The sequence below is a fragment of the Pleurodeles waltl genome, chromosome 3_1, assembly GCF_031143425.1.
Source record: "Pleurodeles waltl isolate 20211129_DDA chromosome 3_1, aPleWal1.hap1.20221129, whole genome shotgun sequence".
In the NCBI taxonomy this organism is placed as follows: domain Eukaryota; kingdom Metazoa; phylum Chordata; class Amphibia; order Caudata; family Salamandridae; genus Pleurodeles; species Pleurodeles waltl.
Genome location: NC_090440.1, coordinates 1,373,412,566 through 1,373,439,905, shown reverse-complemented (window position 1 = coordinate 1,373,439,905; position 27,340 = coordinate 1,373,412,566). Strand labels below are relative to the sequence as shown.

The 27,340-nt window shown below is 43.5% G+C and overlaps 1 protein-coding gene across 1 annotated transcript in view; it reads right to left on the bottom strand.

The window, feature by feature from the left end:
- The window catches only part of GRIK4 (glutamate ionotropic receptor kainate type subunit 4), a 1,066,812-nt gene that overhangs the window by 71,407 nt on the left and 968,065 nt on the right, over positions 1-27,340 (bottom strand). The window contains exons 13-16 of the mRNA XM_069224875.1: positions 18,212-18,325; positions 10,575-10,684; positions 7,011-7,184; positions 5,671-5,836 (exon numbers count right to left, since the gene is read on the bottom strand). Of these exons, the coding sequence (XP_069080976.1) occupies positions 5,671-5,836; positions 7,011-7,184; positions 10,575-10,684; positions 18,212-18,325 (564 nt within the window). The remainder of the gene's footprint in view (positions 1-5,670; positions 5,837-7,010; positions 7,185-10,574; positions 10,685-18,211; positions 18,326-27,340) is intronic.

Below are 27,340 nucleotides of genomic sequence, written 5' to 3'. Positions count from 1 at the left end.
TAATTTACTGGCCGCCACTGGAATTTTTTTTGTTAAAACATAATAATGTTCCATAGAACATTCAACATTTTTCTTTTAATGATGCAGTGAACAAGATTGCATTAAAAATATTGTTGTGTGGCAACAGTTGACACTGTGAAGAATTGACAGCCCTGGGAATGCACGTACGAGACAAGTGGAAGGAAAACAGAAGAAACAAACAAACACAGAGAACTCATTTCTCTGCAATGATTATCAAAGCGCTATCAAGCAGCAATAAAAGCTCCCATAGAAACAGCCGTTATGACACACAGGGCCTGATTCTAACTTTGGAGGACGGTGTTAAACCGTCCCAAAAGTGGCGGATATACCACCTACCGTATTACGAGTCCATTATATCCTATGGAACTCGTAATACGGTAGGTGGTATATCCGCCACTTTTGGGACGGTTTAACACCGTCCTCCAAAGTTAGAATCAGGCCCACAGTGTATTGGCAACACTAACTATAAATCAAGAGAGGTAATCAAAACCAACTCATGATTACACGTTATGAACTTGTATTGCCAGCTAGGTCAGAGAAATGAGTCGAAGATTTATAGAAGTACAAAACGACCTCAATCACTAAGCTGAAAATGTGAAGTTAGACTCATGTCGGTGATAGCCAGATACACGGTAGATGTTTGAGATATCCACAAAATAAATTTTAATTCAATGAATCTAAATTGAATTTATTTGTAAAGCTAGTACATAATCTGCAAATATGACAAGGATCATAAGATCTACATATGCAACCATATCTAAATCCTTGCGTAACTCCAGTAGGTAAAAAACTAGACACACTAATCCCAAATATGTCAGCTCACAAACATTCCCTCCTCTCAGAGTAGGACAAACTTATCTGGATCCCCTAGCTCCAGGTGGCTACTAAAAGTTATCTGATAGGAACTGTAGGAAAGTCACTCTTTTTGGCATGGTTATCCCCACTTTTTGCCTGTTTATCAGTGTGTTTAGACTGTTTTCACAGGGATCCTGCTAACCAGGACCCCATTGATTGTGCTCTCTCCTCCAAATGTGGTTGCTTTGGTACCCTTTACACCTCACAATTGTCATACTGGTGTACCCCTGTAAGTCCCTAGTATATGGTATACCAGGACATTGGTACACTAGGGATCCCCCATGGGCTGCAGCACATATTATTCCATTCATGGGAGCCCATGCAAAATGTATCTGGAGGCCTGCTATTGCAGCCTGTGTGAAAAGGTGCATGCACCCTTTCACCGCTGGTCACTGCACCAGGTCACTGTAAGTCACCCCCATGATAGGTCCTCCTAACCCAGAGGAAAGGGTGCTGGTTTCTGTGTGGGAGGGCACCCCTGCATGGGCAGAGGTGCCCCTACAAAACCCAGTGTAAATGCAATGGATTTGTTAAGCATGCAGGAGCCATTTCACCCTTGTATTGGCCACAGGTCACTCACTACCTGTGGTCCAGCTAGATAATGGTAACTCAGACTCTAGGCTTGTTTGGTATCAAACATGTCAGAATCATACCCCTGTACTAATGCCATGATTGGTGGCATGATTCCGTGCACTCTTGGGGGCCCCTAGAGGACCCCCCCAGTATTGTTCCTACCAGTCTTTCGGGGTTTGCGGGCAGCCCAGGCTGCTACTGCCCCTCAGACAGATTTCTGCCCTCCTGCTGCTTGACCAGCTCAAGAAGGGGAGGGCAGAACAACAGATTTCCTCTGGGAGAGGGGATGCAACACCTTCCTTTGGAAACAGGTGTTACAAGGCTGGAAAGGGATAGCCTCCCCGCGCCTCTGGCTTGCTTTGAAGGGCTCATTTGGTGCCCACCTTGCATAATCTGGTTTGCACCAGTCCAGGGACCCCCGATCTCTGCTCTGGCGTGAAAGCATTCAAAGAAAAGGGGAGTGACCACTTCCTTGTCCATCACCACCCCAGGAGTGCAGGGGTGGTACCCAGAGCTCCTCCAAGTGGCAACTTGATTATGCCATCTTGAAAACAAGATGTGCAGAGGCCCCTGGGAGCAGCTAGTTAGTCAGGACAGATGACTGATATCAGTGCCCCCTGCAGAGTGACCAAGCCCCCTGTTAGGGCTATTTAGGGACTCCCTTGCAAGTGGGTCACCAGATTAGGCATGCAAGACTCCACCAGGACTCCTCTGCATCGACCTCTTCTGCTCCTGGCCAACAGAACCACTGCTGTACTTCACATGGACCAGGCAAGCCCACAACTGCCTTGACGACCTTGCCTTGCAACATTGTTTCTTTGGCTCCTTCCAGTAATTGCAACATTTCAACAGCTGTGCATCTTCTAGGGTCTGTGAGACTTCAGGTGCACCAAAGAAGCGAGAAGGGATCTCCATGGAGTGAAGGAGTTACTCCCCTGCATCCGCAGGCACCTAATGCAACAATGCCTGACTGCTGGGATCTACTCTCAACTGAAACTGTGTGGATCCTCTAACATAGGCCGTGGTCCTGAGTAGTGCTCTTGGTCCTCTCTGCCTTCTGTCCATCTTGGGAGATGGTGAGCCCATGCCTTTCCTTGCTGTGCACCACAACCAAGGCTTGTTGACTCCTGCTCCAAAGGGTCTTCAGACTCCATGTAGCCCTGGCCTCCAGCACTTCATCCTTGCAAGGACAGTCTCTCCTCTGCTGCTCCAGTAATATGGGTGTCCTCTCCAGGTGTGCTGATTAGGCCTCACTGTAAATTGCTGTGCCTGCTGCCAGTGGGATGCCTGTGGGGGCTGCCACTGCTTCTGCTGGCTCTACCGACTGCTGACGGTTGGCCCGGACTCTCCTCCAAGGGTTGAGCCCCCTGGAACTTGCTGGACCTCTTCTTCTCAGCAAATCCTCTTCTGCCCAGATTTGCATTTGCCAAGGCCTGTTAAAAGTCTTCCTGACCATTGACCATCTGCAATCCAGAGACCGGCGTGGGACATCTTCTGCATGACTCCAAGGACCCCTCTGCAGCTCCTGTGCTCCACAGCTGATCTTCATCTTCCATCGTCGACCCAGAACTTCATCCACAGATGGGTGGGCAGTGGCTCTAGCCCTCCCTGGACACTCCTGCATGGACTGGACTTGGTCCTCTTCTTATGCAGGTCCTCTACATCTGGAATCCACCATTGGGTTCCACTGGACTGGTCTTGGTCTTGAAATCTTCCTTTTCCAAGTTCCCTGGTTAGTCTCTAGGAAGACCAAGTAACTTACCTCTGCTCTCCTGGTCGCTTGAGGTCATCTAGGCATTCAACTTTGGATGTCCCGATTTCTCCCAGCTCCCTTCTAAGCTAAGCATTCCACATCCTTGGTTGGGGGACTTCACTTCGCATTCCACTATTTTAGTATATGGTTTTTCCAACCTATATGGCCATAGCTATTTTCTACTATTGCTTGCCAATACTTGTTGTTTTCCATGCTAATTCCTAATACATATTGTGTGTGTGTGTGTGTGTATATATATATATATATATATATATATATATATATATATATATATATATATATATATATATATATATATAGTGTGTACTTACCTCTAGCTGGGACACTGCCTAGTGCTACTGTAATAAAGTACCTTTATATTTGTAACACTGTGTGGTTACTTTCTTGTGTGATAAGTTAGTGTGTGACTGCTGTGGTATTGCAAGTGCTTTACACTCCTACTAGATAAGTCTTGGCTGCTCACCAAGGATACCACTAGAATGCCTTGGCTTCCCAGTCACTGTTTCACTAACTAATAGGGGTTGCAAGTACCTGGTATAAGGTGCAAACACCAAAGGTGTCTACCTCACACCAGGCCAGCTGCCTAAAGGAGTCAGAAACACTCTTTTGAAATTATCTTTGATAGGCCTTTCAGTCCACCTTTCACAAACATAATAATTGTCCCATTATTTGGTTTATTTAAAAGGCACTCTCTGCAGCCTCAAAAAGAATCTACTATCAAGTGTCAAATGTAACATACATTTTGAGGCTGATTATCACCTATGTAATACTCGACCCACATTCCTCATGGCAGAAATACCTGCTCAACAGTCATAATACAGATTGCCATGAATGCCTCTCTTCCTCCTCATCTCACTTCAAGTCTTGTGACATGACAAGTTCCCAGCCGGCATTAGTGCAACAGATGCAAAGGTACTGAACCCATGCCTTTTTGGGGGCCATGGGGTTGAATAGCCCATCACACCCTAATTATTACTTGTTTTTACAACCCAGTCAGGGGAAAAGACCTATTTCTCTAGCTCTAGTCAGGGCCCTTTGAATCACTGCTATGCTGTTCGCTACATCTTCTGTATATAACTCAGATCTTCTTCAGACTCCTCTCCTTGCTATTAGTTCTCTGCTCCTTTCCATGTTATAAGGGCTCTCCAGCTTTCCATCGATTGTCACTATCTTTCAGTTTCTTACCGGCCATTGGCTCCCAGTTTGTCAGCAGACCCGTCACCCAGTAGGGTCACACAGACTCCATTTTGAAATGGGGCGGTCCTGAAACCCCTTGTCAATCTTTATCTCCACGTCCTGCTCTGCTAATATCACCTAGTCTCCCAATAGCTCAACCACAGTCTCTGCCCTCTCCGTGTCTGAAGACGTAACCTGATCTGCTTGCTTTATTTGGCTTGCTTGCCATAGCATCCCACCCACACTGGTCATCAGGTCATAGAGCCTTCAATAATGGCACACATGTGTGATCAGTAATTAAGAAAACATGAAACATCAGACGCTCATGTAAACAATTAAGAGAGAGTACCTACTGCTTGTATGAAGATTGTCATGCTGCAGAGTAATGATGCTGTGGCCACTGAGAGAGAAATGGGATGACAAGGTAGGGCTCCTTAGTGTTTGAATGCATGCTCCAAATTGATATGTGGAGAGAAACAACCTGCCTACTCACTGGTGCTTGGTGAACATGTCCCTCCTGCATTTATTATTACAAACAAGCAGCCTGTGGGTGATGTTCTAAGGGGCTGAAGTGCAGACTTTTACAATGGCGCAGATGGTGCCCAAGTATACAGAAGTCTCTCTTGAGGCAACATTCAGCACTCTAACATTGTTCACCCAGTTGTGTTACCATTCTATTTAATGTGTGTTCAACTGGTAAGCGTAAGCATCCTTGCCCAAAGCCTGTGGCATTAAAGAGCTCCAAATGGCAATACAAAATGAGTGTGGGTGGACTTCCCTTTGGTGTAGGGCCAACACTAATTTTCAATTATTTAGACCCTGTATATAAAGACACAGTAATCAAAAAATACCTTCAGCAATTCAATCGTTATGATTTATTCACACATTATATCCATCACATTTTTGTTTTTTTCAGATCCCTGAAAGGCGTGGCCCATGGCTGATCTTATTATTCATTTATTAAGTTATTTTATTGATGCTAAAAGACCACTTTTGATTACTTCCAGGTGACAGAAGTCTTGAATGAGACATTCTGCATTGTTCATGCATTTGCAATGTGATAGTGTTTTTAATCAAAGTATAGCCTTTTCCAATGTTGTGCAGTCAAGGACCTTTTCTAGAGTAATGCTTAGTTACCACACACTTTTACTTCAATGCCCTTTTAGGAGTGTCTGGCATTTTCCCTACTGGTCAGACAGAAAAAGGTCACATTGAGAATAGTAGTGCACCAATGCCATCCTCTGCAAGCTGAAAACCACAGCATGATTTACTTGGAAGAAGGTCATGCTGGAGCCCCCATGGATGGTCCCATACTCGATAGCCGTCTGATCCGCCAAGTCATCGACCGACTCGATGGGCACGTCCATGCGCTGGACTGTCAGGAAGGCTGCCAGATTGGCTGTGTAGGAAGAGATGATTATCAGGGTGAAGGCCCACCTGTAACAAATGAAAAGGCATACCAGTAATGCAATGTCCTCTTTTTTACATAGCGGATTATAGTTGTCGCCTGCCTGTGACTAAGCATGCATAAACAATTGGAACTCAATCATAGTGCGATAAAGTGATTTGGCTGGACTTACAGTTTTTAGTCAGGAGAGGGAATTTATTTGTAAACTTGGGTTGCCATAGTCAACAGTAACAATTTAACACCATCTTTGTGGTAGGGCAGTAGAAAAACACAAGGTACTGAGCCGGAGCTGTCAGAAAGACATAAGCTTGTCATGGAGTTAGAGCTGAGTCGAATGTCTTTGCTGACCTCAGTGAAAGTGTCAATGCACACCTAAGCCCACAGCCCCTTACCTGGTACATGCACACACAATTCAGATAAGCAAATGGAATGCCATTTTTTTCTTTTGTAAGTACCTTGTACATGTTCCACATTTAAAATAATAAATGAGATTAGAACTCACTTAAGGTGAAATAATTTTAAAACAAACTACAATTGACCTTGCTTAGCATATCTAAAAAGTTTACTTTTTAATGCCACTGATAAAATGATATTTCTTTTTTGTATGTTTTTTTTAATTTTTTATCGTGATTGTTTTTGTGTGTTGAGTGGCAATTACCACCCAAACCTTTTTTTAAAAAAAACACAAACAGCTCATTATTTTTACTCTCTGACAATACCCCGAAAGGTGCCATTGAGGCGCTAATATGGCCCTACATATATTGTTCTTTGAGAAGTAGGCATCCAGGCAACAAAACAATAAAGCTGAGATTAGTTCAGTTGGTTTCTTTGGATGTAATAATTTTGCATTCCCTTTTTTGTGCAGCCACAGTCTTGTGTACTTCTGTACCCAGGTTTTAGGACCGGCCACGGCTAGAGCATGGGTTACACACGGAAGCATCAGACGTTTCTGTTTTTGCAGGCAGGATGTCAGACCTCTGCCAGACGAGAATCTTATGAAGGAATATTTTAATATTATGGGACCCAAAAAGGCATTAAAAAAAAGTCGAGTGAATGTATAAATACTCCTTGAATTAATGTCTCCAGATCTCAAGTAGCTCTTTCCCCAGTTGTCAGTAAAAGCCATGCCCACATAGGGGATGCCACAGGACCACGGCAGAGCCCTAAGGCTGGGGACACAACAGAGTTTACTGGGCTCCTTACCAGACGCCGCTGACACACCGCGTGGACAAAGCACGTGGTGCAATAGTGGATCCCTGCTGCATGAAGCCACCGACTGGGAACCAAAGGCTGTTCCCCAGCGAGTACTGGTTTACCACCAGGTTACATCTGCCCTGTGCACAGGGGTGAGGGCTGTACCACTCGTATGGTGTCAACCTGGTAACAAAAGAACAAACAGGCATGCCACGTCAGAGCGCTCAAGCTTCGTACATCAAGCATGAAGTATTCAAACAACAGACAATGTTACTCAAGAACTGAATGACATCGGTACACTAAACACCCTGATCACAAGTAATGAGGAACGAAATTAATGTATTCATTTTGATAAGCCTTATTATGGCGTTTGGCTTTACCTCACTTTGGCCCAAATTTATAACAAAAAAATTCTGCGCATTTGCGTCCTTTTTTAATGCAAAAGCGGCGCAAACTTACAAAATAGAATTATGGCTCAAATTTATACTTTTTTCGCTCCGCATTTGCGTCATCTTTTGACTCAAAAGCTGCGCAAACTTACAAAATACATTTGTATTTTGTACGTTTGCGCTGCTTTTGCATCAAAAAGCGGCGCAAATGAGCCGCAAGAAAAGTATAAATATGCGCCTATATTTTGTAAGTTTGCACCGCATTTGCATAAAAAAATGACGCAAATGCGGCACAAAAAAAGTATAAATATGGGCACAAGTGAGGTCAAAACAAACGCCATAATAAGACTTATCAAAATGAATGGGGTACAAAAATTATAAATGGGCCTTGGTTTTATCTGGTGTGGGAGAACCAAACACAATGAGGCTAAGGCTGCAGCAGTAGTAAAGCCTCATTCTATATGTTTTTTTTCTACTGGGGGAGCATTGTATGCTCCTTCTTGTTAGGGGAAAAAAAAACATTCCTTCGCTTCTTCTTCCCTGCCCCTCCCTCACTAATACACCCCACCCACAGGCCTGCACATACATTTGCCACCTGCTCAGAGCAGGTGGTAAATGTATGCTGTAAAACTGAATGGAAGAGTAGATTCTGTGAGGTTTTACAACCGAGGAAATTCGTTCCCATGTTGTTATTTCTCGTTCCATTGGGTTTTACTCATAATTGCACGGTACTGGGGTGATTTTACAGCAAGGAAATAGTAAAATGTCATGTGGTTTAACTGTGGTTTAACCGTGGGCCCAGTACTGTGCAACTTGGAATGAGGGTCATACACTTCTATGAATCTATTGGTGTATCACTTAGAATTCACGCAACACAACACAGAGCAGAAAGTCAAGCTGCTGCACTATGTTGCGTGAAATGAGAATGCTGAAAAGCACCATAAGATATGGTGCTCTCCAGTTCTCTCCCTGCGCTGGTGCATGTGAGGCTGTCTAGTGCCAATGCAAGCACACATGCACCATCATGCAAGAGCTGCCTACATTACAGGCACGGTTGTTTTTGCTCAGGGAGGAGTACCTTCCTGCCAAAATCAATCTTAAGATGCATATTCCTCTTTCTATGTGTGCTGCAGCACACATAGATGCCTCACTGGGGAAGGCATAGCATTTGGACGCGTTCCCAGGTTTACTAACTTTAGTAAATCTGAGAATGTGCCACAATCCATGGAGTGGATGCATGGAAACACCCAGGCTCCACCCATGGAACACCTTCTCGATGCAAGGTAATATGAGGCAGTGCTGTGTATACCATGTATTACTTTGTTTTACCTAAATAAACTAAACACTTTGCATGGCTTTGTACAACTTAGTAAATAGCATAAATGATTTTGCATCGGACTGCACCACAAAAGTGACACAAAATCAAAATAAATCTTACCCCTAATGTTTAAAATTGTCAGAACTCTTTGGAACACCACCCATGGAAACTGACAGCCCTATGTAGATATGTTAAAGGGAGTCTGTGCAAACGGAAATCACAGTACCAAAACATCTAATGTATGTGTGTGTGGACTTGTGTGGACTCGTATAACCCAGTTATGAAACATAACATAAAATAACATGTATTGATATGGACTTACATAGCGGGCACCTCAGTACAGAACATAACCTAACTTAGGGCCTGATCTATTTCTTGGCAATAAGGATACTACGTTGCAACTGGCAAGATAATGACCTGCATGCTCAATTTAAATCTGGGCAGTTCATTGGTGTAACCACAGTGGAGACTAATACGTCTCAGCTGTGGTTGAAACCTTCCAACCGCTTGACAGATTAAATGCCATTGGAGGTTGACCTCTATGTCCGCTCACATAAATTAGATGAGCAGACATTTAATTTTTCACTACCTATCACTGCCAGTAAAACACCTGTCAGAAAGGGGCAGTAAAAACTGTAAAATGACCCCTCACCATGGCAAAAGGGGCACTTTTTTAAATTTTCAAAAAGAATACCCCGTCCCGGGATTTTCTTTTTGAAAATTAAAAAAATAAGTTTGACGAGCGGCTCCATCATGCTGACAAAGTCATGTGCCAAGCTTAAGAAAGCATTGACAGGAACCGCTGTGATTGTGATTCCTTTCATTTTTTCATTTGGCATTTGGAGTCTCTGTAAGGGCGAAAGAGTTAATTCCGTCCGTCAAAAGTTAAATCACCCACTTAATTACACATTCCAATGAAAAAGCTCACTTGGCTAGTAGAAAATATCTAATGTTTTTAACGAGCTAGATGTAGCCCACTTTTTGTGTAAAACAACTTAGGTCCTCAGTTAAAAGGCCCGTGGTGCAGGGCACAGCAAGTGCCTTGCTGTGCTGCCCTGCACCACCGGGAAAAGGCAGGAATGCACCGGTTCTACAAAATACGGGGCATTTCTGTCCTCTACCCATGTGCTAGCACACAAATTGCTGCTTTGCGCCAATGCAGGCACCCTTTCACCATGGTGCAAGGGTGCCTGCACTGTGGGGATGATTGTTTTTGTGCAGGAAGAGACACCTTCTTGCACAAAAACAATCACAAGAGGTGTTTTCCCCTATCTATGTGTGCTGCAAAATGCAGCACACATAGAAAGAGGAAAAACGGGTAGAAATAAAGATATCTGTCCTCCTTCCATCACTCTTACGCCACCCCCAAGGTGGCATGGAATCTGACGCATTCTCAGACTTGTAAATCTGTGAATGGATCAGATTCCTTCGGGTTCCATGGGTGGTGCGTGGGAACATCCCAAACAACCATATGGAACACCCCTTTCACGTAGTGTTATACCTGAAAGGGGTCCATATTTACAAGGCTATAAAATGCCACGCAAAGTGGATTTGTGTGGCCTTGTAAATATGGGCTGGCACACTGTGCCGCCAGAGCATAATAAAAAACGATGCTCCAGTGGCGCAGCGTGCCACTTGGGCCTCGTAAATGAGGACCTGTTGGTGGCTCAACTAACATGATTACATCTGGGCAGAATTTTAAAGTAAATTAAAAATATTAAATGTAAAGGCAGTAAGATATGAGGACAAGCGAGTTGTAGACGGCTTGCTGTTATTTCGTATTTGGATTCATTCTCTGCATTTAATGTAGTTCCTACAAGTGGACACTTGATGGCGAGAAAGGCCGAGAAACCAAAATCCCTTTACCTGGCTACCAAAAAAAGCACACAGCTGACGGCTAGGTAGGCCAGCAGCATGAACAACCATACACCAGGGGAGAATGGGTCAAGGAAGGAGAAGTATCCAGGTTTGCGACCCTAAAAACAAAACAAACAAAAAAAACACATTACACAATATTTAATGGTTGATGCATCCTTGTGTTTTTCAGAGCGCGGGCAGACCTCGAGGGTGCAGAAAATCAATTAGCAACCACAGAGCAGAGAGATAAAAAGAGTCATGATTATATTTACATGAGAAATGTTTATACATATTCATTACACATTAAGGGCCATACTTATGGCCAAGTGATGCAGCGCAGGAAGTCGCCTTACTGCGCTGCGTCACAGGTAAAGGGCAGGAATGCGCTGTATTTGAAAGAATACAGAGCATCCCTACCTTTGTCCCTGCGCTGGAGCCGTTTTAGCAGCCTATCGCAGGTAGCCTTGCACCATGGTGCAAGCGTGCCTGCGTTGTAAGGAGGATTATTTTTATGCAGAAGGGAGCACCTCCCTGCACAAAAACAATCCCCTGAGGCGTTTTCCTCTTTCTCTGTGTGCTGCAGAATGCAGCACACGTTGAAAATTCTGTAGCACACATAGAAAGAGGGAAAAATGAGAAAAAGATATTTCTCATTTTACGTCTCACATGGAAGGCGTACTATTTTGGTGCATTCCCAGGTTTACCACCTCTGCTAAATCTGGGAATACGTTGAAATCCATGGCTGTTGCGTGAGAACACCACCAAATACCCATGGAACACCTCCCTGGGGCAGATTAATGCAGTAATTTACGCTGCGTTGTTTCACTCCAGACATATGAAGCCACTCAAAGCCACACAAGGTGGCCTTGTGTTTCTTAATAAATCACATTTTTGGCTTCTGTCGAGCTTGCACCACATTGCGTGGTGCAAAAACAACGCAACTCCCTTCATAAATACACCCTTAAATATTATTTGAACAAAAATATGTTTGCCTGCCAGGGTAAGGGGTAGGGCAGTGCCCATGGCATGGATACGGATTGAAATTCAAACATCAGGGGCTACGTGGCAGTGTTGGCAAAATTGGAATAGGAAGATAGAATTGTAATCCTGATTTCCCCTCTCACAACAATGTGTGGTCCTTGGCAACTCGCTTAATTTCCATGTGCTTAAGTTTCCCCTTCTGAAACATTGAGCATTTAGAAAACCTCTAAATGGTGGTATTTAAAGCTATGAAAAACATATTTGATATTTACCTAATGGTCGTGCGGGTTTAACTACAAAGGTCAGTTGTTTTTCCTGAATTTCGGGACTGTCAAGCGATCGGTTGTCATGGATACCAAATTCTGTGGCGCCCTCGCACGATTTTAGCTGTACTGCTAGGAGGCTATTTGAACCATGTTAGTGGACCGTTGTTTTGCTTGTTTTTTTATTTGAACAGCCCTAACGACCTCAGACTGCTGGCACAGACCCAGCAAACGGGGAAGTAATATATAAGTACATGTTGTTGGGTGTCACTGGCACTGCAACACCATACCTAACCATCCTGCCAGACCGCACCACCTTGGACACTCCTTGATAAGGGTATCCAATGGCCGGGTCGGAGTTTCCCAAAGAGTGGTAAAACCACCCAGCCAGTCCCTCACCTTTGAACCGAAATTCTGGGCTTTCACGGTATTCAGTATTTGTAAGTTTCATATAACTTGGGAGCTTTAAACAGAAGCTCCACATTCCTACAGACACTTATTGTAAATAAAATGTATACTCCACTGCTGATAACCAGCAACAAGCACTGGCAAAGCCAATTGGCCTCGCCTGTGCAAGAGCTATTGACTTTGGCAATCTGTTTTGCCATGTTCTACACTGGTGTGGCTGCTGTTGAGCATGGCTAAAAGATAGTGGTGCTGAGTGTCAGAGTGAAGTGGGGGAGTAGAGTGCCACAGAGTGGATTTGTTGGAGTGTCGTAGAGTGAAGTAGGAGGAGTAGAGTGTCATAGAGGGGAGTAGAGTTCAGTGGTTCAGTGACAGTGAGTGTCATAGAGTGGAGTTGGGAGGGGTGGATTCGTGTGGGATGGATTGAATTGGGATGACGTGGATTGGATTAGGGTGGATTTGAGTGAGGTAGATTACATTGGAATGGGGTGAGTGATTTGGATTGGAGTGATGGGGTGGGGTGGATTGGATGGTGTGGAGTGTGGTGGATTGGATTGGAATGGGTGGAGGGGGTGAATTGGATTGGAATGGGTGGAGTGGGGAGGGTTGAATGGTGTGGAGTGGGGTGGCTTAGATTGGACTGGAGTGGATTGGAACTGAGTGGAGTGGATTGGATTCTCTGGATTAGAGTGGGTGTAGTAGATTGGACTGGATTCACTGGACTGGAGTGGGGTGTAGTGGATTGGACTGGAGTGGGGTGGATTGGAGTGGGGGTTGGATGGACTGAGTTGGAATGGGGTGGACTGAACTTGAATTGGATGGGGTGGATTGGATTTGGATAGAGTGTTATGGATTGAGTGAGTGGGGTGGATTGGAGTGGGGTGGGCTGGATTGGATTCAAGTGAGGTGGCCTGTAGTGGATGAGAATGGGGTGAATTGGGATGGAGTGGGGTGGATTAGAGGTGAGGTGGATTGGAGCAGGGCAAATTGGAAGCCATCACCATGGAAAACATGGATACAAACATGGGAGTCAAACGTAAGATAAGGGTGATCAGATCCATGCCAGATGTTCAGAGTGCCCACAAGTATTACACTTCCACACAATCATGCCAGATAGAATTCATTTACATAGCTACTAGTTACCCTGAAAATCTGGCATGGAACAGGCACCTGCCTTGGACACTTTGGTATAGAACAGGCACACAGTAAAACATGTTCTATAAGACCAGCAAACGCACAGTCACTTGTGTATGCAGACAGGCATCAGTGCACACTTAACTATCCACAGCTGGAGGAAGGCTGGGGTGTGCATCACCGGAGGATGTGCTGTATTGGTGCGCAAGGTGCAGTGCTGCAGGGAGCATGAAGCAATGCCTCAGGGAGCACTGAGGTGTGAACACTGAGGTGGGAACTGCATGATAGTTCACTCCCAGCAACACAACGACATTCACAATGTGGAACGTTCTTTGTCCAGTCATTAACAAGCATTTGCAATGCAATGGGTCTCGTGTTTGCTCAAGTTAGAGCCATTAGCATTGTAACTTCCTAACTGGATTTTTCTTGCCACATAAATTGAAAATGAAAAGTAAAACATTTGACATAAGCAAGCCAATTCAAAGTGCTATGGCCACCATGAGCATGAGCGGGAAGCAGACACACAAAAGGAAAAAGAAGTTCGCTTGCAGTCAAACGTATTAGCAAAAGTGCAATCCAAGTAACAGGGTTGATGGCCAATGAGGTAACAAAACTGTCCCAAGGAAGGAAAAACATAAAGCATTTACCAATGATAACAAAAGATTTTTGAAAGGCAAGCCCTCAAATAAGTGATAGTGATGAGCGTGCTGTGGGCATGGTTAAAAGCCCACACAGATCAGAACACATCAGAGTGCTTGCTCGCTCGACCTAAAAATTGCAAGCATCCCAGGTTATGCTGAGGTGCTTAAACATCAAAATCTTTGTTTTAGAAATCAAATAAACACTGTTTAGCTATCAGGTCCTTTTGCTTTCTATGTAGTTAGTAGAGGGTAAAGACTATTACAACTGTCACATAATGTTTCACTCTTTCCAGCCAAACATCTAGCCCCACCCCCACAGACTTATGCCCTCAGTCTCCCCCACCTTCCTTGGCATTTAATATTAGATCTCCTATACATTTGTGTTTACGTTTCGACAACTGGTAGGCTATCACAGTGCAGAATTTGGATTGATGGGATAAAGGACTCCTTTTCAGACCAAAATCCTCATAAGTGCCCCCAGTTCATCTCATAGCCCAAGGAGGCACACATTTGCTGAGCTCAGAACTCACAGGTGGGAGTGCCTCCTCTTAATGAAATATATTGCATTGCAACATTTATATAGCACTCACTGCCCCTATGAGAGGACACTGAAGCCCTTGCCTAAATGGGAAGTATGTCACACTGCTTAGGGTATGTGGTTGCATAAAATACTGCTAAGATCCCTGTCCTTTCTCCTATGATGCTTTCATAGTGCATAGATGTGGCCCCTCGTAGCTTCTAGAGGACACCCACCTTTCTGGGTTTATAAAGACAGACGAGCCTTTCCCTCATCAGATCACATGTCTACGGTACACTCTTCCTCTACTAGATATCATGCCCCCCCCCAGGAGAAACCACCTTCTTCTCACCTCATCTTCTATTGAGCATCCCCCACCCCTCCGCGCAGGCTCCACATTACCCGTTAATGAGATTGAAAGATCTACCTGGTCAGATGCCGAGCACGAAGCCAGCGCTATTAGAGTCCGTGGGTCAGAAATCCATACTTATTACATACATCTCAACAAGTGAAATTGAGAGAAATGACAGCACCTCTTAAGGCTGCCAGATATGGTTATATGTGATACAAGCCAGGGAGTAGGCCTAGAGAAGGGAATATTGGGGGCAAAATATATGTAAAATTAAAATCAGTAGCTACTGTGCGTTCCACAGTATGGTTTTGCGCAGACTCTCAGCCCAAAAAACCCTGCCATGTCTTCAGCTTTGCCTTTATTGCATAAGGCTACTGTGCCCTGTTTTTTGTCTAAAGCTTTTTGAATTCATGTACTCTACTTATTTTCATTCCTGCCGAGGGACTGATGTGTGCACACTGTATTATAGATGGAAAGAATGTTTCTTCTCCAGTCACTTAAGTATCATCATGCTTTCTAGTCTTTATCTGCACCTCTACATTTCCCTGTAAGTAGGGAGAAAATAAGTGGGACAGATCGTGGTGGTCACTGAACAAGATTGGGACGTTTGTGAATTTGAAGCAAATTGTGGGTTAACTACTTCGAGAAATTCAACCAGTTCACAGTAGAGCGTTATATGAAGAATCAGCATCCCTCCTTATAAGCTCGGATGCCACAGTTTTTTAACACTTTCCAAAATGTAAAGGAAGGTAGACTGTGTTCTGCACGACCCCTTTGGGTTTCACCTTAATTGGATGGAACATCAAAGCACCCCTGAAGAAGGCCGTTGGCATATTTACAATGGTTCGAAACACATCAATACCCATGTCTTATATGTGGAGCAAAACACAATCCCTAAATCCACGACCATTCCTAGCTTGATAATTAGATTATTACCATATGATTAAAGGGCCTGTAACATATAAATGATCACATCATTGTCACGTGGTTCATCCATACAACAATTCAATTTTGAAGAAATTGATTATTTATTTATATGCACATACTAACAACTATGTGTGCATACACATACGACAATTTTTAAATCATTCTTTACCTGGGTATTAAAACCTTGACTAACTTCTATCTTTCCAGCTCTTTTCAGAGACAATGCCTCAAGAAAGAGACACAATACCCCAGATGAGGCCTCTACAAAGCAGTGAATTGCACTATAGACAACACAGCCTTCCGTTTTGTGATGGCCAAAATGACTTCCCCAAATGTGCATGTAATTCTTGCTTTATTCTATTTCCATGTCAGTTTTTCTTCCTTCAATGTGGTAATTTGACAAGATATTCGGGTAGCGCACTCCCCTCCAAGAGGGCATCTATAGCGCATCCCAAGAGGGCAGCTTTACCATTTCACCTCCGTTCAGCCAGTTTCTCATTTTTACTGCACCATAAATGTCGAACATTGCATCTAGATGTAGTCAATCTTAGTCCCTCCCTCCCAGACCACAATTTGTGTTGCTTTATATTGCTGGCTGTATGTTAGTTCGCACACTGCCTGTCAACCAGGCAAGGCTGCCTTGATTCGGTATGCCACCCCCTTCCCTCGCCCACCGTAAGGAATAGAAATACACTGACTTTCTTTCAGCCTTCCTTACGCTTTGGCATCATTGTCGCCGTCAGCCCTGCCACCACCCTCTCGATTTGCTGCTATTATCTGAGGATGTACCTCATCTGGCCCCATTGCCTCAATGACCCCAGCCTCTGCAAGCTCCAGCGGGGTCGTTTCCTTTGCATATGAGCTGTCATCTTCTTCCCTTGCATCTTTTCTTCCATCAATCACCTGTCGCTATCATTTTCTGTTGTGAATGCTGAACAAAGTGTGGAATAAATAATTCAGTTTTCTCTCCGTTCTCCTCCCTTCTCCCTCCTTCGGCCTTACCGTTCCGCCACAGCATTCTCTGCTCTAGTAATGTCCCTTAATGTGGAATGGATTTATTTCTATGTCTTATGAATAGGGCTATTTTCTCTTGTTTTAGGGCTTCGTTTCCGTTGCGTATCCGCCTTGTGACTCTGCCACCTGTCGAGGTTATACACACTGACTGCATCTGTTACTCGGGTTGGAGGGTAGTTACCAGGGGACTTCAAGAGGGACCCAGTGGGGTCACTTAGAAATAATGAACTGATAATTCTTCATTTTACCCCAAAGCTCACCTAGTTATTTCGGTCGCACAGTGTTCCCACGGATCTCTTAATTCCAACAGGGCTGGTACCTGCTGACACTGTTCCCATCGGAATTCAGAAGGACCTGGTACTCGACAGCTTTGCCATCCTAGTTCCTAGCCCCCCCCTCCACTTTCTACTCCGGAATGTTTCACTTTGAAAATGCTTCTTCGTTTTTTATGACGTCTGGCAGGATGACCTTTCTATCACTTCCTGGAGGGGTGGTGATGATGATGTCTCTTTTTCCTTTGCCATTTTAATCCTTTTCCTTTGAGAAAAGACTGAAGCCTCGTTAAAGAAACCCTGTTTATCTCCACAGTTCTGCTCCAGTCAAGTTCTCTTATCACAAGTGATACTCACTGAGAGAAGCTGCCACGTTATGGGCAGATCTCTTCTCCCAAAAGCCACTACACAGTTTGTAAAGTCTCATGTCGCACAGCACTGGTGACATTTTGTTGTGGTACAAGATGATGTGATCCAGACGCTAGGACAGACTCAGGATCTACTCTGTGATCAGTGCACCTAATGAGTGATGCAAGCCCTAATACGTGCTCATGGACTTACTAAGTGCCTGTTGTATGGGAGGTGGTGGCTTTTGCTGTAGGGCAGGAGGTTGGTCGTCTAGAATGGTACAGTATCGACTGACTCAGATTTAAGGAATGAATACCAATCTTACAATGTGAACCAGGCAGAGAATCTAATGGCCGAAATTCCAGACTAGAATGACAGACTTTACCATATGAACAGGGTCTAGTGACCAGGTGTTAGAATTCATTGACAGGCCTTAATATGTGAATGCAATAAAAGGTTTAGTGACACAGACCGTAGGATTAATTGACAGACCGTAATATGTGAATGCGATACAGCGTATAGCGACCCAGAACTGTAGGAATCATTGACAGCGCTTACCATGTGACCACGATAAAGGTTTAGTGATTCAGACCGTAGGATTTATTTGGAGTCCTTAACATGTGAATATGATACAGGGTCTATTGAACCAAATGCTAGAATTAATTGACAGGCCTTCGTATGTGAATGTAATACAGGGTCTAGTGACCCAGACCGTAGGTTCATTGACGGCACTTACCATCTGAACGCTATACAGGGTCTGGTGACCCAGACCATAGGATTGACAGAGCTTACCATGTGAACGCGGTAGAGGATACTGATGCCCAAGGTCATGAATGGTTTCGTGAAGTCAATAACCTTCTCCCTCTCGGCTGTGATCGTGAGGCCAGCGACAGCTAAATCTGCTTTCTACAAAGTAAAAATCAATATGTCAGATCTGATCAACATTGACGCTACATCTGTTATGCGTGTTTATGTGCAGCTGTGACTGCACGAAGGTGACGGCATGTGTGTGTGCCTACATGTATGTGTGTTTTTGCATGCATTTGTGACTTTTAAAATATGTTTGTGTATTTGTGTATATGTGTTTCAGTATTAGTACAAGCCTGTGTGTCACTTTGTGTGTGTATGTTTCATATCGGTCTGGGTATACAGGCAAAGACATGTAGTATACGTATCTGTGTGTGTCTGCATGTGTATGCGTGCTCATATGAGTTCAGGCCTATGTTTGCTTCTGTGTGCGTTTGCGTGCCTCACTTTGTATCAGTGTGCATCTATACATTTGTGCCCCTGTTTTCATGTTATTACTGTGTACATGCACGTGTGTGGGGGTACATGTCAGTGTATCTCTGTGGCGTGTGTGATGTATCTGTGTATTTTTAGTTTCTGTGTGTGTTTATGAGCACGCGTATACACGTTTGTGCATGTTTGTGTAGGTGCTTGTGTGCGTGTTTTTATCTGTGTCCTTGAACGTGTCACTATGCATCCAAGTGCCCCTAACTGAGTGTGTGTACATGTGTGTACCATTGTGTGTTTTGTGCTCATCTCTATATGTCTGTCTCGTGCATGTATCAGCTCTAACTTCAAACATGTCATTGTGTGTTTATATGTGTTTTCGGCGTTGCAGCGATTAAGATCTGCGTGTGTCAACAGAGGTAGGTACACATAGGTAAGTCCTATTGCTATGAACACACATGCCGGCCCTCGGCTTTTCACCCCCTGCTGCTTTATGACCCACATACAAAGAGGGCTTCTGTGAAAGCATCAAGAAATGCCATTAATAGACACATAGTGGGTGTAGATGTGACTATTTATAAACACTGTAACAATCTTTCATTCAGCACCCAGTAAGCAGGGACTTAATTACATTAAAACCATATTATGAGTTCCCACCGCCTTTTTATTCTCTGACAATGGTTCTAATTTAATTCTATAATGTTTCAAAAATGAATTTTTGCTCATTTTTGAGAGAAAGTTTCACGCAAAAGCCACAAAAGCAGCCGCTACAAAATCTTTTTGAAATGTGTTTGTTTCAAGGGAATCTGTCCGCCGGTGGTGGAAATTACCAAACCTGTGGCTTCCCCAATGGCTCAATTTAAGGGAGGTGCGAGACCGATACCGAAGGTCCACCCAGCCCCTCAAGGGACGGTAGCGCATGAGATTCTGGCTCCTGCAGCGACAACCAGTCAAAGCCTCCCAGAGGCGAACATTCTTCTAAGACATAGCATCGCTGGCTCTGAAGCAAAGATGTGGAGCTTGCAAGAACATTACACAACAAGAACCGACACAGAATTGTATCAAACACAATTAAACAGTACAACATAGCATACAAATGTAGGGGCATATTTATACTCTGTTTGCACCGAATTAGTGTCATTTTTTTTTACTCTAATTCGGTGCAAAACTAACTCCATATTTATACTTTGGTGCTAGACCCCTCAAGCACCAAATTTATGGAGTTAAAGTCATTTTTTGAAAGTGGAGACCTACTTTGCCTTAATGAGATGCAAGGTAGGCGTTCCCGTGCAAAAAATGACTCTATGGCCTTAACGCCATATTTAGGGGCATATTTATACTCTGCGGCATATTTATACTCTGTTTGCACCGAATTAGTGTCATTTTTTTTTAACTCTAATTCGGTGCAAAACTAACTCCATATTTATACTTTGGTGCTAGACCCATCTAGCACCAAGGCCCTGATTTAAACTTTTTTTGCACCGCATTAACGTCATTTTATGACACAAAAGTGGCGCAAACTTACAAAATATTGGCCCTTATTTCTACTTTTTGCTGCAAAACTGCACTAACTCAGTTTTGCACCAAAAAGTTTACCACCGGCTTGCACCATTTCTGTGCACCAGCCGTGCACCATATTTATGGAATGGTGCATGCCGGTGCAAAGGGTAGGCTAGATTTTTAAAAAATGACTTTAGTCGGGTGGGGCTGGCAGTATAGAAGAAGAGGGTTTAGCACCAAAAAATGGCTTTAGGCAGGTTAGAGTAAAAAAAAAAGACTCTAACCAGATTAGCGTAATTTTATGGTGCTAAACCTACCATGCCACATGACTCCTGCCTTAGAAAAGGCAGGAGTCATGCCCACCACCCCAGTGGCCAGCACAGAGGACAGGGGTCCCCTGGGCATGGCCATTGCACCCGGTGCCATGTATGGGGGGCCATTTCAGGGCCCCCTATGGCACTTTCAAAAATAAAATGCACTTACCTGTACTCACCTGGGATGAGGTCCCCCATCCTCGCAGTCCCTCTAGTGTGGGTGGGGGTGCCCCTAGGGCCTAGGGAGGGCACCTCTGGGCTTATTCCATGGTGTTCCACCATGGAAATAGGGCCACAGGTCCCCTAACACCAGCCCTGACCCAGGTCTTAAAAAATGGGGCAAAGCAAGCTTTGCCCCATTTTTTGACCCCTCCTTCCTCCCTTGCACCATTTGTACATGGGAGTATAAATATGGTGTTAAGGTCATAGAGTCATTTTTTTGCACGGGAACGCCTACCTTGCATCTCATTAAGGCAAGGTAGGTTTCCACTTCCAAAAAATGACTTTAACTCAATAAATTTGGTGCTAGACGGGTCTAGCACCAAAGTATAAATATGGAGTTAGTTTTGCACTGAATTAGAGTTTTTAAAAAATGACGCTAATTCAGTGCAAACAGAGTATAAATATGCCCCTTAGCGTCAAAAAATGATGCTAATCTGGTCAGAATCATTTATTTTGACTCAAAACTGCCTAACGTCATTTTTTTTAAAGCTAGCCTACCCTTTGCACCGGCTTGCACCATTCCATAAATATGGTGCCCAGCTGGTGCTAAAAAATGGTGCAAGCCGGTGCAAAACTTTTTGGGGCAAAACTGCCTTAGTGCAGTTTTGCACCAAAAAGTATAAATAAGGCCCGTAATCTTTTCCCTTTTGGCTCACAATTCAAACGTACAAAATCATGGAAATTCAGCAGTTAGATTTATTTAAATTAACTAAAACTTGTACTCTAAGGTAACTATAACTCGTGCCCTTGCCATGCACAGTTTTCTCATCAATAATTTTACTATAAATATTGCAGTGATATTATCAGTGATGTCATAGATGATGTTATGCGTGACGTAATACATAGGGTAGTTACCAGTGCATGGTGAGGGCGTGAGTCATAGTTACTGAGATCGAGAGAATTTGCAAAGTATTCTCACATTTAGATATACCACTTTGGATTTTCTTCAATTTCTCAAAGACTACTGAAAAGATTTACAAGTAACAAAAAGTGCGCATTCTGGACCAAGAGCTATCTTTCTGCTAAATTTGGTGTAATTCCATCCAGCAGTTCGGGCTGTAGTCGTGTCTAAAATGTATGTAGGAATTAATATGGAAACCCACTTTTTTGACTCCTCGTTTTTCTCAGCCCCTCCTTCACAGATCACCCCGAAACATTCCATGCACAACAAGACACAACTTGACACATGTTTTTAGGAAAATGTCATCAAGATTCCTCAAACAGTGCCAAAGATATAGCCAAGTCAAAAACTGCTTTTCCTATGGAAACTAGTCTTAACTTTAACTACCTACTGGCAACCAGCGGTAGGTAATATATGTAATCAGTAACTAACTGTGTAGCTAGTGCCAGAGAAAGAGTGCTAGGAAGCTCCATGTCCTTTAGCTTGCAATCAACAGGATGGAGCATGATACACTTTCGGTTTTTAGCCCATAAGGGATATGCTAGCTTGTGTTCAAAGCGTATTTGCTTCAGCAAAGTAACTAGCACAAAAGCACATTAGTGACCACTCACAATGTCTTATAGACAACCATTTTCTAACATATAACATATTACAAGAAAAGAAGACAATTCAACACCAAAGAGTAATCTGACAAGAAACATGTCAATGGCAACATAATAAGCCAGTCCACTTGGGTGGGGCTGGCCTGGTGTGACACGTCAGTGTGTGGGCCAGTTTTTGGAAGGTTGTAGGCCTGTTTTATGCTCTCCTGGGCTGTTTTTTCTGTTTATTTCCTTGATTTTATCACACATATTGCCTGCAACAAGTACAAATCCATGCAGTATTTCATGTCTTCCAAAAATGCATACAATCTGTCTTTACAAGTTCAAATCTGCCCCAATTTGTAAACATAAGCCACTTTCATAGGGAGCTAATTCACTAATGGGGGGGCTACTTTTATTTTAGTGCCTGGGCCTGTTTTCTGTCCAAGTCCGACCCTGAATCCAGTGAAGTTGAGTTTTTTCTTTGATTGTTTTGCTGTGTAAGGTCACTCCTTTACATACTCTCATTTTACTACACTTTCCTCTGTTTTTGGCTTCCAGTTTGACCTCTCTAGCTGAATGATAGGTATGCATGAGCAATGTGACTGCATTGAGCACCTCCAGGGGAAGAAATGAAAAAAGTGACTTTTAGTTACACGTGCAGAGCTAGTGGAGGAGAAGGAGCATGCATGGTTGTGTCTTCTAGTGGAATAAGTGTTCAGTAAGCAGTGATGTCACACAGCGCTTACCCAGTGATGTGAAACGTTATCCCTTAGTCAAGTGTTGAAGGTCTGCATAGTCCATCACTGTTAGGCCATCATCATCCCTAACCTACTGCTTAAACCTGCTGGGATATATTAACAAAGCCCAGCAAAACATTGGGTTCTGATACTTTATTTATGCACAAAGTCCACATGCAGGTACACTCTGCACCTGGATTGACCCTAAGAAAAATGTTGCTTACCTGCAGCAATGAGTATGCAGTCTGTAGTTCTGGAGATACACATGCTGTGCACACTCCTGCAGTTTTGGAGTTAGAATGCTTTTCTTCACAGAAAGAAATGCAGTTTTTAGGTGACTGGCTGTCACTCTCTCAAAAACCCACAGTGCAGTGGGATATACACTACATTTTAGATTGTGACTTCACACATTTTACTCCGAGCTCGCTTCCAGGGATGTGGATAGTGTGTTTGTAAATCTACAGCAATACAGGCCACAAACCAACTGTTACGGGTAACGCACATGGTTTGTTTGCAGCATGTATACTTGTAGAGCACGTGTTTTGCATAGACTGAATAGTAGTACCCATCCCCCATATGTGGTGACCAGCAAGCACTGGTGGAAGACAAGTGGAACAATATTTTAGGAGCTATCTGTCCGACTAACGCTTCTTGTTCATCTCAATTGTCCGCACAATAGTATTTAGTAAATACGTGGATGGAAGTCCAAGTAGGTGTCTTACAAACATCCGCCACTGGAATATTACCCAAAAATACCACTGTGACACATTAATTATGAGTGGATATGGTCTTTCAATGTCACACAGTGTACGTTTTGCTTTAGCATAACATAGTTTGATGCATCTGACTATCTACTCTGCAACACTTGTTTTCGATTTAAGGTTGCCAGAAAATAGTTGAACAAAAGCAGCAAAAAGTCACTCCATTTTCCTAGTGCAGTCATCAAAGTAAGGATGGCTGGATCTCTAACAAGTGTAATGCTTTTTATGCTAGTGATTAAGGCTGTGAAAAAAGAAGGTAATTCTATACACTGATTCACATGAAAGGGCAATACTACTTTTGACAAAAAATGAGGGGAAGTGTGCAACACAACTCTATCTTTGTGAATCTATATAAAGGGTCCCTTACCTGACAAGGGTTGGAGTTCACTAACTCTTCAGTGCTGCTGTGAGTCGATACTGCAGGACTTTGAAGTGATGATATGTTTAACTTCCAAAACCCTTATGTTCTGCGATGTGTCTGATATTTGGGATGAAAACATGTGTCTTTGTGGCTAAAACGCAAGTGGGAATAGTCTCCCACAGCCAGAAGTGGGCCATATCGTGGACGGTGATCATCTTGATATGATTGGAGGTGACATAGTTAAGCAGTCACAAGTCCAAATTGGTGTCATGGGTTTGTGCCTTTTTTGTGATGAGGACGTACAGAGAGGATGCTACCTGTTCTAGACCTCTTCCAGTAGGAGTTAGAGGTGATAATTGTTGATGTTGTGAGGCTGGGGTGTCATATTTTGGGGTATGGTGTGAAACTCCAAGAGTAACCAGGGGTAATGATGGATAATACCCACTGATCTGAGGTTACATCATCCCAATGTGGAAGGCGTAGGTTCAGCCTTCTGCAGAAGGAAGATAGATGGTTGGGGGAATGTGAGGAAGGTCAATGCTTGATAGTGGAAGTGCCTTTGGCTTGTGCCTGGAAAATGTAATAGCAAGATACATTCCTCTAGAATACTGTTCTTGTCTGGCTTGCTCCTGACTTCCTGGAAAGGGGCGCTGTGGCTGATATGGCTTATAAGCCTGTTGTATCCAGGGCACACCTGATACTGTCTTGGAAAGTAGTTTCCCCACTTTGTCAGCCTCTTTAGCCCTCTAAAGCATCAAGATGCTGCATTACTCCTTCTTTCTCCTCCCATTGGTTTTTCTAGTCACTTCTGTCTAACGGGTTTATGTAACGGGCATTTTGCCACAAAGTTTGATGGCCTCAATGCAATGTGTTTCCCTGCTTCACTTATCTTTTTACTTTTCTTGTAAAGGAGTGAGGTGTCACTCCATGAGTTTCCTTCTCCTAGTGGAATGTACCATGAAAGAACCTTGAGGCACATGCCCAGATGAACACAACATGTCTTTAGGCGCTCTTTTTAATTTCTCTTCAGCTTGTGGCATAGCCACTCCAAACTTCATCATTTGTCTTTGAAGGTTTCAATGGAGTATTTCAACATTGTTTTTAACATAGTTAAGAACTGAAAACTCTTCTCAGGTTTGGATAAGCTTTGTACAAGGAAGTCACCCTCTTCCTCTTTGGCATGTAGTGCAACTGTGGTTCTTTCCATAATGCCATGATAGGTAGAGGTGTTGTTAGGTCGAGATGCCTTTAATGGTCCACTAGACTGGCCACTCTGTAATCATGCCACACATCCTCCTGGCATTCAGTTTGCTCTGGATCTTGTTATCTGCGAGGTGGGCCTGAAAAGGGATTCTCATCCAAGCCAGAATGTATAGACTATGATGCCAATTTTTGGGGTGGTAGGCTAGGTCCATTGTGTGGTTTTTCATCTAAATAATTGGGAACATTATTAATTGCTTCAGAAATGGCTTCCTTGAATGTAATTCTATGGTTCCTTGGAAGGCATTGTGTGTCCTGTGGAAGTCAGGCACATATATGGCCCATGTCAAGATCAATAAATATCATTCTTAGCCTTATGTCTTACAGAGTCTTCTTTTCTGCAGTCTTTGTAACCTGGACAGTGAAGACTAGCATGGTTTTGAAGCTGATTTTGGCTCTGAAGGATGATGAACCTTCACTCACCTCCAAGAATGATTTCCTCAACTTCAATCTTCCTACAGCATTGAATATGTTTTTGCATCACCTGGCCCGATTACAGTGAGTGTTGTCAAATGCTAAGCTTTTTTTCCGAGGGAGGTATTTGGACAAGGTAGGTGCTCTCAGGATGTTCCTTTCTGTGGAGTAAGACCTGTTTTGGGGTTGGCTACCTGGGGCGAAGATCCTCGATGTGTGTACTTTTTATGTCTTTCCAAGGCCCCAGGGGTTATGAATGTTTATCACTATTGATGTATCAACCCAAAGTGTGGTATTTTTCCTGGGTCTGGGTTTTGTTAGTGCCCCTGGAGATTCAGCTCTTGAGGAGTTGGGGTCTTCAGGAGACATGGTAACAGGGCCCAGCGTCCATTAGTCCTGCAGGATACTGGAAAGATCCTCCCACATCACAACATCATCTGCAGCCACTGCACCAAACTCAGAAGAGTACTGGTACTGCATCTCTGCATAAAGTGGACAGGAGATCCATCAATGCTGAAAAGCTTTCATGGATCAAAAGGCAAGGAAGACCGAATAGCAGCTCAGTTGTGGTCCTTTCGCAGAGAGACTTTACTGACTCAAAATTAGTCTGACCATGGAAGTTAGCTATTGCAAGAGGGGCAACATTTATATAGAGTATTATTCATAGTCTCTCCCACAACAAGCCACTTTTATAAGACCTGGTCCTGGCTATTCAAATTGCTTCATCTCGATGCAATCAAAGCTGTTACAGTTTGATGTTGTGGAAGGATGTCCTGATTATTCCTGCTCTGTGGTGTCAAAACTTTCTTCATTTCTCAATAGTCACATAGCCCTCAAATCACGCCAGAATGTGAGGCAAAAAATAATCTAATGTGGAGTCTCTGTCTGGGTACGTTATGGGTTTCAGGGTAGGGACCACTGGTTACCTCGAAATTGAACATCCTACTTCAAAGTAAAATAACTTTTAACATTCAAAACCCAAACACCAGATGCCACGAGAGTGCACAACATGTGATTTACAGCTGCATGCTGTAAATCCTACTTCCTCTTAGTCATTTAGAACATCATCTGCTACATAGAGACATGGAAACAGGGCGGATTTGGCGCTGGTTGAGCTCACGGAGACAAAGAGTTTTGGATCCCCACCCAATGACAACCTTCTACACGGAATCCCTCACTACCACCCTCCAACAATGCCCATCCTCTCTACATAGCCTCTTTGTCACATGTATTTAATTTGTTTTATAGAGGTACTCATACCAGCGTATGGTGTCAGAGCACTTTAATGTCACATACACATTGTACAGAGACAATGAATTATACTTGTGTAAATTAGTCTATCGGATATGTTACGCACACCAAGGATTACAAGGTGTAGGAATCACATGTAATCCATACTAGTAGGCAGTATTTTTTAAGAGTGTTTGTTCTGAAGAAGCACAAACTTAGGATTTATAAAATACCACAGTGGTTAGGGGTGGCTTTACTAATAAGAATATATTTCGACCCATACAAACCCTATTTATCTTTCTAGGATAATGAAAGACTGGGTAAAAAACAAACCTTCATAACCTAAACAAAGCGGTTTTCATGAAGCTCTTTGATGACAGTTCATAGGTCAATGCTATATTAGG